Source organism: Abramis brama (assembly GCF_963993115.1).
Source record: "Abramis brama genome assembly, chromosome: 1".
Lineage (NCBI taxonomy): Eukaryota > Metazoa > Chordata > Actinopteri > Cypriniformes > Leuciscidae > Abramis > Abramis brama.
In genome coordinates this window covers 30806037-30820165 of record NC_139963.1, presented here as the reverse complement: position 1 = coordinate 30820165, position 14129 = coordinate 30806037, and the positions used below count along the sequence as shown (strand labels likewise).

Genomic DNA, 14129 nt, shown 5'->3' with positions numbered 1-14129 from the left:
GGAAGCTGTTCCCATTCACTTTCAATGGATATTCTTTCAAAAATCATATAGGTTTGGAATAACATGAGGGTACATGAGTAAATTATGACTGAAAATTGATCTTTGAACTGTTCTTTCAAGGTTTAAAACCTTTTTATTTTCCAACCTTTAGTATTCCTACCACATTTTCCGTTATTAAAACTGTCATTATGTTAATGTTGAATTAACAGACATTGACTGATTTTGCCTAATTGTTTGTTTTCCTCAAGCTGTCACTACGTGTTCTTTAACAAGAAATACTGCATAGAAATGCGTTGCATGTGTATGCATTTGCATTAAAGGGCAGATCTGTTTTTATTGATCATGTCTACATTTGTTGGCATTATTAGAGACGAGCTTGACACTGAAAGGCACTGACAATAAGCCATAACTCTTCTTGTTTATAAATGGACTATAGAATCACATGCAGCGTCTAAATAAAAACTTAGCTGTAATTATACTGAAGAAATATAGTGTAGCCCAGTGCACATATTCTCCAGTCCAACTTCCGTCTCATCCAAAAAAAATCTGGTCTGCTGAAATATGTGGAAGGGCTTCTAGAGTGACAGCATGCTTGTTTTCTTAGACTGGAGTTGGAGACGGGAAGTGCAGTGGCTTTCGGAATGGGGATCAGAATGGCTGGCCAATTGGGCTGGGGGTCAGTGTGTTTGTTCCTGTTCATATCCCCCCCAACCCCCACATGGGTTGTTTGCAGCTGCTCTGGAGAATTAGGGGGAATCCCAACCTAACTAATTGTATAAACTGCTGGACTCACATGAAGGAAGAAAAAAAGGGCTCAAAATAGAGCGTGTCCTGAAAATGATTGAAGATTGTTTTAGAAATATCTAAGAATGTGGCATCTGCTTAAAACATGTGAGCGTTGTGTGTAAGCATTGTTTGAGCACTTTAGACGGTTGACTTAATTAAGTGATCTACAGTGTCTGTTATCATGTTAGAATTGTTTTGAATGAGGTCAGCGAATTGTGTGTTGAAATTCTTTCCACATAATGTAAAAACAGCATTATTCATTTGAAGGCAAATGTGAGTTATTCCTTCAGAGAAGGACCCAGATGTGAGAGCTGGACTGTTGATGAAGGGGGGTGGTTCCAGATGGTCCACCCGGGTCTGGTTAAATATTATCAGTCCACTGGCCTCCCCCACTGCCTCGCTGAGCCTGTAATCCATCGTAACTACCCAGCCCTCTTTCATCTCTTCTCTTTTTCCCCCTTTTGCATTTCCCTCAGAGGAGTGGATTATAGGAGGTGCTCATTCTGCATGCAAGAAGCACACTCGAAATGGATAGAGCGGGAGATCTCTTTATATCATGCTGTCAGATACAATGTGAATTTTGTGAACATTCACCCGCTGCATGTACTGCAGATGTGGAAATACAATGTCATGTTAGTTCCAATGTAACATTTGACAAACTGAGAAACATATTTTATGCATTGACTACCAAAATATTGAAATGTACCTATTTATTAACAGTTAAGAATGACTTATCTTAACCCAGAAACCAAGCACCTAAAAATTAGATGTCCACCTTCATAATATATACAAATGTTTTCATGTAAGTTGATACAATATTTTTTTTCTGACCATTAGAGCACTGTTAGATATATAAACTTGAAGAATGAAATAACTGTGATAAATAAACCATTCTTTAGAAAGCAGAATGAAACCATAATAATGTCAAATTCTATCCAATCCATCAACTTATTTTTTTATTATTATTGTACCTTGTCTAATAGTAATAACAATAATTAATTATTTAATAAATAAATAAGTATTAGTTTTGTTGTTGTTGTGCTTGTTTATATATTTTATTTTACACTATTTTTCTGGACCACCCAATAATATTTATTATAATAATATTTATTAATATATATAGCCTATATATATATTAAAATATTTTTTTATTTATGTTTACATATTTTTACACTTTTTTTCCCCCATGGATCACCTAATAATATTTTTTGTCATCCTTGCACATTTTTACATTATTTTTTCTCTGTTTTCCACAGACCACTTAATATTTATAATTATCTCTTTTTTCCCATGTACACATTTAAAAAAATTTTTTTTTTTTTTTTTTTTCACAGACCACCTGTCACTCCCTTGCAGACCCCAGTTTGAAAACCTAAAAGTTAACCAATAGCCAAATAGCTATTTATGCATTGTTTTAGCTTCATTCTGGTATGTAACAGCCTTTTTTCACAGTCCAGTTGAAAGTCCTGTTTGAAATACGTCACATTACAGAATTAAAATGGGTTGCAAACAGCAATTCATGCTGACTTTTTTGCTTTATATCACTATGACATAAGTAGCATTTCTTGCAAGTACATCAGTTCCATGCCTTAATTTGATATCCAAACAGCTCATTAACATTTTCTTCTCTGAACCTGTAATCTCTTTGTGGTTGTTCTGAAGCGCTCAGCCTCTGAATGCTCCATGAGTTGCGGTCAACCCACCCGTTCGCGGCCCCCGTCTGCCCCGTCTTCCAGTGCAAGTGCATGAGAGCGCTTGAGGAATGCTGTCTCTATTGTAATTGTATCAAGGGGTGGGGGAAAGATGGGTTAATTACCCTCTCAAAGTGGCCAGTGCACTTGGAGAAGAGGGTCAAACAAGTCATAATGGCGCATTTGCCAGGCCATTGTGAGGGTACTGTAGCAGAGCGACTAGCTCTTGTTCCTACTTCAGACCGCTTTAGGGGGCTTTCGCTGATTAAAGGGGGGATTTGCGTCGGTTGCTTTCATGGGTCCTTGGCTAGGAGAATCGATATGTCAATAGGCTCAGTATCTATATGCAAAGCAGGGGTTTGGCCAGCACATTCAGGGCTTTTTGATATGCATGGGGCTTAGGCTTAAGCCACTGGCAGTAAAGACTGAGCATTATCACAGAGGCCGCTTGATGTTCTTATGTGTGGTGATATGGGGTCCTCCGTGGGGAGTGGGTCTGCTTTGATAAGATAGAGAGCTGGTGGCCTGGAAGGCTGGTTGTGGCTCTGTTCTGCTGTTGTGCGTTTGATGACTCAGAACTCCTTTAAACGGAAAAATCACTGGCTTTTGTTTTGGCCGCCCATCTATGTAATGTACCAGATTCTTCCTGCCCGGGGCCCATCATCACAGCGCAATCCCACTGGGTCCTTTGTGTGTTTTTTCTCCATGTGAAAGGGAGCCGGAATGAAAAATCAAGAGCGAGAGTGTCGGGGGTGAAGGTCTTTCCTCTAGGGGGTGTCAAGGTAATGGGTCTGTTTAGAGAGAAGCCCCCTATCTGTCTCTTGGCCTCTCAATATCCCCCTGTCATGATGGGAGTAGAGATGATGGGGCTTTCTTTCATGCCGTTACCATCCGCATAAGATGGAGTAGTGCTGGGACACTGGTCGGGGTCAGCGGACCTCCCCCACCCTGTACTCGGCTCCACCTCGCTCTTAGCCTCTTTGAAATGGTGATGATGATGGGGTGACCCCCGCTGCCCCCGATGCGATACCCTCAATGAGGCTTGGGTTTGGTAGATCATTCCACTGCCCCCACTTTTCCCTCCCCAGAGCTCCACAGCAACCGCTGCCCCGGTCTCGGCCGCATTTGTCATGTCCAGACCCTGCAAGCTGCACCTCTATGGGGCTTTTGTTCCCCAACCTGCTGGCTAAGCAGGGGATTTTAGATGGACCATTAACATTTGAACCAGCTCGGCACATTTCCCTATTGCACTCGATCTGCGCTCGGGCCATTACTGGTGAAAAGACTGACAATTCTACATATAGGTCACTAAATATTGCAAAAGACCAACGATATCACGATAGGAGCTGTTAAATGTGAGGTTGTTAAGGAGACTATATACTGCAGAATGACCTGTTGATGATGATTATAATAATCATACTGTACTACAGGAAACAATTTTAATGTACACATAAATCATTTTTAGACAAATCATACTCATATCTTCCCTGAACATACTCAAATGCCCCAGTACAAATAGCCATATGTGTCAGTCATCTGTTGTTTGAAACAGTAGGGGTCAGTAGGTCAATGGGGTGTTATGATGCATAGCCAGGGGACAGGTGAAGTGGACTTGATCACTCATGCCACACCTTAATCTAAGCAGATATCAGAATAATATATCAAATTTGTTTAGAAGCAAATAGATGCATTAAAGGGATAGTTCACCCAAAAATGACAATTCATTTCAACTGTTTTTGTTCATATACATAATCGAAGCCAAAACATCAATAAACACATTTTGTATGGAAGCTTATTTATTCCACATAATATTTTGATAAATGATTTTTTTAATGTATTTGATAAATCATAATTATGACAATATTAATTATTACAGTGTTACCAGCACCAAGCCTATTAATTTAGTAGTCAAGCCTATTTATGTAGTACCAAATGTAGCATTTTAATCAACAGTAAATTTTTTGTTAACATTTTACCATATGTCTTTGGATGTCGCAGTAATATCGTATCGTGAGATCAGTATCGTGATATGTAGGGTATCGTTTGATCCCTAATTCCCAAGCATTATTTTCTTTTCTTATGTGGTGGAAATGGGCTTTTATACCTTGACTCTCATTGTATGGATAAAACATCACTGAGACATTTTTCAAAATGTCGTCTTTTGTGTTCCACAGAAGAAGAAGAAAGGCATACAGTTGAAATATTTTTGGGTGAATTATCACTTTTAAATCTTCCAAAAAAATGATCAAAGGATTGGAGTGTGTTTAAAATGTATAATGTCTGTATGACTGTAAATCTATAATGATAATGTAAATGTCTCACATACTCACCCTCAAGTACACAAACCCACATTCAAACAAACAACTCACCATAAGGATAGTAATAGGCTGGATCTATTCTCATCACTTAATCCTTGACCTTGAGCCAAGAGTAATGAGACGGGACTGCTCAAGCAATCAGGATCATCAGCGGCCCTGCGGACCAGTCAGTAGCCTTCACCCGCTAACATTACACATCTGGCAGAGCGGTTCACGGTAGCTAATCTCCACCATATGTTTTACCACAGATGTAAGCATCAGCTGGCAAATAGTAACAGCAAAAACCTCTCAATGCATTTATATTGGACCATAATTTACAAAGAGCTATGCTGTTTGATTATTAATGACTATATAAGGAATAACCCTCTCCAACTCGCTTGCAGGAAATTGCTTCAGCGAGGTTCACAGAAGAGTTAATAGTGTGCATGTCCGGAGATTACGATCAAGGTTATATCACTCAGATTAAGTGTACTGCCTATGTGATTGCATTTTATAGGAAAACGGTTCACTTTGTCATATGCATTTTTATATAGCTGGAGTTAGAAGCTGTTGAGAATGTTGAATGGTATCATCTTTTGACCTTTGTTGGTGTTAATAGCATGTGACGCATCCATACTGTGCTTACTATATAATGAGTTAGCACAGGCACTCATTGTAACAGTATTGAATGATGGCCCCTCCTTATCAAACAGATAAAAGGCATTGTGAGTCAATGCAAACACCCATCTGTTCATCAGGGCAAGGCATTCTGGGACAAACTGGGGCATGTGACTGACAGAATAATAATAAGAATTTAAGACTATATGCTATAAGTAGCTAACACCTCCCAAATTCAGTTTGCATTGACATCGTGCTATATGTTCTCTTAAGGCGGGCATCCGCTCCTAACAACATATCATGCGTCATTGATAAGAAGTCAAGCTTAATAGAATTTAAAGAAGCTTTTTTTTTATGCGTATTTAGAGGAAGTGAAGTGGGGGAGGTGGATTGAGGGTAATAAATAGCCTCACACTTTCAAGTTGCCAGCAGGTTTGCTCATGCATTTCCTCCTAAAGCCCCATAAAGTCTTTGAATTCCTAACAGCCGCCATACAACCCCCTCCTCCCCTGATATACTGCCCTTTTCGACTCCTGCAGTCTCAAGGTATTGCGAATCTCAGGTCATTTGCCTCCATTGATGACATATGTAGCTTATTACACTCTCTTGTTGTTTAGAAGAATCAAAGTTATGACTTCTTTTCTTTTGAAATGTCACACAATTCTGTTTACACAATCAGATGTCTTATATTAGTGTACAATTTAAATAAATTAAACACACATCATATAGTAGTACTATTCAATGCTGTGCAATCTTGATAATGGAATATTTAGTAAAATCCCTGTTAAATTAGAGATGTAGAGTTAAATTTCAGCTCGTCACCTTTGTGTAAAGGTACGGTCATATTAGTGAAAATTTGCAGGCAAAAAATGTTCATGGTCTATTGACAATATAGCGATGTATGAAGCAACGATCACACACAGGCTCTGTTGGTCAATGTGGTGAATTCACACGACTAACTGAACCCGATGCAACATCTGCATGGGTAAATCTTTCGCCCTCACGCGAAATTCCCAGTTGTGTGGATTCCTATTGAAATGACCATTCTGCCAGCGAAAACTCACTGAACAATAGTAAATGTGACTTTGCCTTAACAGTATTTACTGTATGTGGATGTGTTATGTATTGTGTGAAACATTTAAACTGCCACAAATGTAAAGCAGTTTTACTTAGAGCCAGTCACTTCCCCCCTTGACTGTTTCATAGACAGATTTATATGGGTCTGGTTGGATTAAAAGGACTGCCCATTTATAAACGTGTGTTTATTGAATGAGCGGCCTTTTGTGTGTAGGCTAATATTTTAGATGGTGAAAAATCAATACAGTACCTCTTACATGTCAAGGACAAAAATGCGAGGGCTGAAGCCGGAAAATAAGGGGAGGCTAATACGTCGTTTCACTGATGGATGGAGCCATCAGCGGATGGCAGCAACCTTGGTGCGTTGAGCTGACGGATGCTGTAGGGCTGGAGCCCGAGTGTTCATTGCCTTGTTATGAGGACTGCTCTCCAGACAGTGTCTATGGATTTTGTGGTGGGAAACTAGATAGTGTTGCAATGTGTTGTTTACCTCAGTTTGTATTGATAAAGCAGTCATGGGGTCAGTGAGTGTCTGTTTTTACAGAGACAGCATGGTGGTTAACTGGAAGAGTAGTAGGTGATCAGTGCATATGCCTATTATTATTATTAAATATAATTAGCAGAACTTGTAAACCAGTTATAATTTTAATAGACTGGTAAATAAATATTGAGATCAGCATGTTTATTTATTATACATTCACAATGGCCATTATTGTTTTTTAACCATAAATCTTTAAACTATGAGCAAGATGTCACCATGATAAGCAGATTTTTCCTCATCTCTAGATTTTGAGAGTCTGTCTACTTTCTTTAAATGGCCCAAATTGTAAACATAAACCTATTTACTAAAATAAGATTAAGGGATGCATACTATTTCAATTCATGCAAAAGTCATAAAAGTTATTAGAAGATGTAGGCCTATCCGTTTGTCCATAAGTTGAACATTTTGTGTCGGTATGAAAACTTCTCTAAAAATGATGTTATGATGAAACAAAGTTACAATACTTGTAAGAATTAATGTTTTATTCAAAAGTACTAAAATCCAGTAATGTCCCATTTAGCCTACTCCTGTCAATCAGATACTTATACTTTATAGGTTTGTTTTTATTTTTTAAGAAAAAGGCAGTCGAATGAATGTAAACCTGTGCATGTAAAAACTTTATAGTTCAACTTGTTATCGACAGGTCCTCGTTTATTGATGGCACATTGATAAGACTGAGATTAGGTTTATAGGCAGCCAATGAGAGAGCGGTACAGACAGAGTGGGGGTTTATTGAGGCGGAGCTTATGCGCAGCTGCTGACACTCGTCAAGAATTGCTGTGTGGGATAGCCTGGAAAGTGCGTGAAGACTAGAGTTACCCTGTCGAAGATCGCTTTTGTTTTTCAGGGAGAAATTTCCCAGAAGTATGCGAGGGCTTCGACACAAGATGCTAAAGACATTACTTTGAGCTCGCGTCTTTGCAGGGTCTGGAAACACTGGAGCAAGTTCTTCCCGTGTCTGACCAGCAGCCCTCCCCTCCAACGGGATTATTCACGAGACGGAGCCGCTCTCTCATCGATGCGGACGGCTGCTTGTTTACAGTAAATATGCGTCAATATGTCGGTCTGTTAACGTATATCATTTAGAAAACGAAACGTTTGTGACGGAGAGGGGTTTGTGAGCTTTTAAAAACAATCGCTCCGAACAGTTTTCGACCGTTTCCACGGGCTGCGCGCGGGATCCTGCTTCTACTCATGTAGCAGTTTCACATCGATCATTGGGTCTCATACAGAGCCACAGTTTCAACAGCACGCTGTGTTGTAACAACTGGAGCAGGATTTTAAAATCTGAAGAATGTAGTTCATTCCCCGTGGACAGCGCGAGCTTCTGCTGAACTGACTTACATAAACATTGAACAGAGCACCGTTTCTCTTCAAGTTTTATGCACGCTATGGTGCGCAATTGCATTTTTTCGTAGAGACGCTCCCATTTTATTGTTTTGATAAGAGGATTATTGTTTGTGTGTACATATATTTCAACCCAACATTTTCCAGTTGTATATACCGTTTCGAGTCTTTTGCTGCGAGTTTAAGAAGGAAACGTTCACTTTTGGAGAATATTTTGCTTGCATTTCACGATGTACGAGAGTGTGGACGTTGTTGGACTGACCCCTAGTCCGAACCCGTTTCTAAGCATGGATTACTACCACCAGAACCGAGGCTGTTTGATCCCGGATAAAGGCCTCGTGTCGGGAGTGTCCCGCGGATACAGGACCCCGCACTGGAGCGGCTCGAATCACTGTAGGTGGCATTTTGTTTTCTTTATCCTTAACAGTCTCTGATCTAACATTATGCGGACAATTTCATTCGGAGTTCCTCACTCGACTGCTGAATGTTTGGGGGGGTCACTGGGGCTCTTACAGGGGCAGCGACTACAGGTCAGCTGATGAGTGTGGGTATTTTCCAGCATGTTTACATGTAGGCCGTGTGGCAAATCTAGTGAGCTGACTACCTAGACAGCTGCTAATACACTTCAATTATAACCTATTTTAGTGTCTGTTATGATAGAATCAGGATCAATTTATTTCCAGCCAGTATTGCCATGAAATTATCTATAGTATAAGAGCACTGTGGCTATGCAATGTTACATTGATGGGTTGTCATCGTGTACTCAAGCATGACCATTATCTCAGGCCAAATAGTTTTTTTAGAACATCAACCCTTTCAGGCACCGAATTTCCATCAGATTTCAATTGATGTTGTAATGAATGAGTTACAAACTAATCAAGTTAAACGTGGGTTCAAATTCCTTAGACGTGGTAGGGTCAAAGGTCATTTTTGAGGCAGTTTCTTCCAGTGACCACTGCTCACTACATTGTGGCAGTTAACAAGGTTACTTAGCTGGGGAGCAAGATCTCAGAAGCAGCATCAGCAGACTGTATGAAGCCAAATTTGAATCAAAGCTACATGAATACCATCAGTTACAGTCTGCTTGTTTTTTTATTTATTTATATAAATAATAAGCTTGACGTTCTTAAAATGGAAATAATAATTTTTATTTGCGAAATGAAAGGTATGAAAAGATTAGGTGTTCTTTCCCAGTATCCACTGTATTTAAAAGGATTGATGATCTTATTCTGTTTCGTATGTTGGGTCTTAAAGGCAGGGTAGGTAGGACTATATAAAAATAAAAGATCCAAATTTGTTAAAACTTTCTATATATATCAATACATAATTAAAATGTAAGTACTCTGAAAAAAAAGAGTATAAAAATCAAGTGACTCTAGACCGTTTAATCTGTATTAAACACAGCTCATTATTTCGATTCGGGACGAATCAAAGGATTGGCTTAGGCGACTGTCACTCTCTCTCGCAACCATGGCAACCACCCTTTTGCCACGGGATCTGCCCACTTGCGCGCGCACGTTTGATTTGAGGAATTCGAGAGGCACGGAACCTAGGAATAGCAAAACAATGGCAGAGAAAGAGCAATCAAAATTCACATTACCGGCATGCAGTTAGTGAAGGCAAACAAGGCAAAAAAAAGAAGACAGTACAAGAAAAGGTAATGAACAAAAAGTCTTTGGATAATCAAAGAAATAAAACGCGTGTCAATATCATCGTGGCTTTCCAGCGACCACCCCGTCCTCAGCCTCTACTTCCTCGGACCCTAGTTGCACGCCACGGCCTCTTGCACGACCTCCTCTGCTTCGCCCTAAAATTATTTTTTATTTTACAAAAGGACATTTTACAAACCTACATTTTGCGCATGTGCTCCTGCATGCACTTTTCCAGTCACAACACAGCAATCAAAGGAGGACGCGCTGAAAACTGAAATGCTGTTCTCTTCCTTCATAACTCGTACTGAGAATGTTTGAGTTGCAGAGGAATTTGTGACTGTTTCACCTGTTCAACCACATCAAAGTTTCGTAATTAGTAAGTCCGTGCTTTTTCTCTTTTTGTTCTTATGTGCTGAAGGGCTGCTGTGCCTTGGTGAAACGATGTTTGTACGTGAAGAGCTCTTTTCCAAAACGCCATAAACCTAAAAAGCTGCCTCAAAGAACCAGCAAAAGTAATGATTATGAATGTGTAAAATATTGCAATAAGACATTTTAATTGTTTATTAATTTCTGTGTCGGCTGCAAAGATGAAGTTGACGATATTTGACTCGCGATCTTCGCAGTAGGCTAGTGAACGCATGCACCGGAGAAATGCACATTTATAAGGCTACATAGTTTTATTTTGTTTTGGATGGTTTTGTTTAGAACCAGATTTCTGTAAATATATTCCACATTTTTTAGGCCTGTGAGGCGAGGCTACGGTTCGGTTCACGATGATATAATCTCCAGTTCAAGCACCTTATGTTGTGATTGATAGCCTATATTTACTTTATGTATTTAATCCAGGAATGAAAATATTAATGAATTAATGGAAAAAAAATATATTAAAATTAAGATACAATTAATACAAAACGAAATTCGTTTTAAAGAAAGGCTTTGTGCTTTCTGTTTTGAGGTCTCTGTTAAAGTTTGAAAGTCTTAGTGCAGCTTTCAGAGCGCTCGCGTCCATAATGGAGAACTGTCAAGTAATATTGTTTTTTCTTCATAAATGCAAACACGAAAAATAAAAGACAAAAACTTTTTTAAAAAGACAAACCATAAATTTAGAAAAAAAAAAAAAGAAGAAGATGGATTTATAGCGTTTTGGGGGAAAAATGAATGGATTTATACCGTTTTGAAAATGTTATTTTTTTTTTACTTTGAATTGATCATCAACCATATTGTTGTTTGATTTAATAATCACTGTTGCAAGAAGTGCCTAGTTAAGTTTTTTTTTTGTTTTTTTTGTAAGTGGAAAAAGTAGGGGCTGCCACAGATTCTGTTTAGTTAGCTCCTTTATTGTTTTTTTCTATAGCCTAGTATAATATAGGTCAAATGCAGCAAGTCAAAAGACCAACTGGACCTTCTTTGCCAGTTTGCTCACATTTCTTTGAAGGATGGCAAAAATATCGCCTGAATATCGATATCTAGATATTGGAAAAAAATATCGAGATATTCATTTTTGTCAATATCTCCCACCCCTACATGCAGAACACCATATATGTTATGAATCTTACACGAAATTCATCTTCATCACAATATTACTGATGGTAATGTAAAAAAGTGTATCAATGCAACCTGTTTTTAGCTTATATAACTAGCTCGTTAGCGAATCAAAAAATATATATTTTAAATTTACCAATATCAATATGCAAGCTTGATAGTGAGTACTAAAATACATCTTATTTGTTTATATTCATAAGCAATTAACGTTAGATTTTTTTATTACATGTGATTCTGACATGATGTCACTACATGCACTGTGCTCCTTCCTCTCTGCTTGTCTCAGGTAAATAATGCGTCTTCAGCTCAGCGGTTGGAGTCGCGCGTTCATGTGTTTTGGGGGCGTGGCTTTGGAAGGAGCCCAGAAGGGAGGGGGTGGAGTGAATGGAAATAATGAACTGTCTTTAAAACAGTCCTGAGAGGTCTACAGACACTCGATTTTTATACTTTCTTTTTCAGAGTACTTACATTTTAATTATGTATTGATATGTACATAAAGTTTAAACAAATTTGAAAAAGAATTTTTTTAGACCATTCCTACCTACCCTGCCTTTAAATCCCAAATGCTTGGTATTTTATCTGATTTGAGATGTTATATTTTTAGTTTAAAGTCTTGTTGAATGTTAGCTGTTCTATATAATATTTCTGTTAAATGTTGAGAGCATAATGGAAAAAGAATGTGCTAGAAGGAATGAATAGGGAACGCATGTAATATCACAGCTTGTAGCCACAAGAAATCTGTGATGTCTTCTCACAGCGTATGGTATGTGTTTGCAACAGAAGCGTGACATTTCAGGGGACCAGAGTCTGTCTGGAAACATGGTCTCCAGTGATTGTTGGGGCATGTCAACAGTGCTAATCTTGTGTAAGCCTGTTTGAGGGATGATTTGTTCTGCAGCTCAGCATCCTTTTCTTATGGAGAACAGTCCTAGCAGCCAAAGTATTTATGGTTCTTGAAAAGGGCACGTAGAGCAAGACTCTCAACCTCAGAGGTGACAAGATCTAAATTAAGTCATACAATATGAATAAGTGGCGTCCTAAGATCCTGTATAACAACTCAAGCTATTTATTTATTTGTATATAAGGGGCATGTTAGGATGGAATATACTGTCAAATTTTCTCCTTCCCCCCCCTGCAGACCTCACTGTGGGTTGTGCTTTGTTTTAAATCCAAGATGATGTTTTATATTACTCCAGATTTCTGCAGCAGTGACTTTCAGAGGTGGCACATAGGATTGTGCTTTCTTGCTTAACCCATCATAGTTTCCACTTTGCAGAGTAAATCACAAAGAGCTAGAAAGACTCTTGAGAGCGATTGACTGAAGTGCAATGAATTGCATTGCACTTTCAGATAATCCTCAGAATAATTAAAGTCAGACAGTAGCATTTTTGATGACATTCTTAGTCTTGCATCAGATCATGAGACTTTGAGTAAGGCTGCGTTCACACTGCAGGGCTTAAATTCGATTTTTTTGCAAGGCCGTTCACATTTCCAATTAAATGCGACCTTTTGTGATCTCCTGTGTGAACGTGAAATGACCCAGAAGTGACCCGCATGCGCAGAAGAGTACTCAACGGTCAACAACGTCACTTGTTGTTTGCGGAAGTAGCTAAACTTCAACTAACTGTGATTCTCACACACACACACACGAGCGCGCGCAGCGACCGTTACACAAGAGCCAGACAGCAGCCGCTGACCTATCTAATATCAGCACAAATAAGTTAACATAACGTTAGTCATATATAATGATGGTGGCCGTATGCTTTTATTTATTTTTTTAATTAACGGGCTCGTCGAGGTCGACCCGTTCGGCAGATTTACCTCAGCTCGACGAATATGCAGTCCGTTTTCAAACCGACGACTACTTCAACGCAGAATTATGACGTTTTTCGCGTATCAATGACGTTGCGGGTCGGATACATGCGACCTGGCCGTTCAGACTGAAGTCGCATTTCAAAAGATTGGATATGTATTGGATTTGGGACCACATACCCAAGTGGCCTGGGTCACATTTGAAAAGATCGGATCTGTGTCGTTCAGACTGTCATGAAAAGATCAGATACAGGTCGCATAGGGGCAAAAAAATCAGAATTGGGTCGTTTCAGCCTGCAGTGTGAACGTAGCCTAATAGATGTTTTCAGAGTGTTCCTTTAAGTGACACTTCAAGTGAAGTGTGCTTTAGTTGCATTTTTTTTGGTACTTGTATTATCTTGCTTTCTTCTGAAGCGTGCCGTGTGATTTGGTTCTTAGTAGCCATCAAACATGAGCACCTTCACGGCCATCAGGAGCGGATTAAGCCCTCCACCTCCCTGACCTTCCAGGCCTTGGTACCTCGGCGCAGTGAGAGGCTCTGGCGCTCCGTGTCTCAGGGAGGCATCCATCACGGTGTGTTTGAAAAGCTTTCCATCATTCTGAAGGCTGCCTGGGACCCAGCAGAATGAAAGCAGGCGGTCGGATCTCTCTGCTGTTCCTCCCCCACTAAAAGACTGTTAACTTTCTATTCACAAGCGTCCTCGTGACATTCCAATGTATCTCTTTTGTTTTAGTGGAGAGCTTGATCTCTCGTGAACACGTTGTT

At 39.3% G+C, this 14129-nt stretch overlaps 1 protein-coding gene across 5 annotated transcripts in view; it reads left to right on the top strand.

Annotated features, from left to right (window-relative positions):
• Positions 1 to 14129, top strand: part of rarab (retinoic acid receptor, alpha b) — a 129720-nt gene that overhangs the window by 81216 nt on the left and 34375 nt on the right. Inside the window, exon 1 of one of the 5 annotated variants that reach the window (XM_084135661.1) lies at positions 7767 to 8750. The exons of the other annotated variants lie outside the window; for them this stretch is intronic. Coding sequence (XP_083991787.1) covers positions 8588 to 8750 — 163 coding nt within the window. The 5' untranslated portion in view covers positions 7767 to 8587. Of the gene's footprint in view, positions 1 to 7766; positions 8751 to 14129 lie in introns of those variants that run through there. 5 annotated transcript variants of the gene reach the window in all.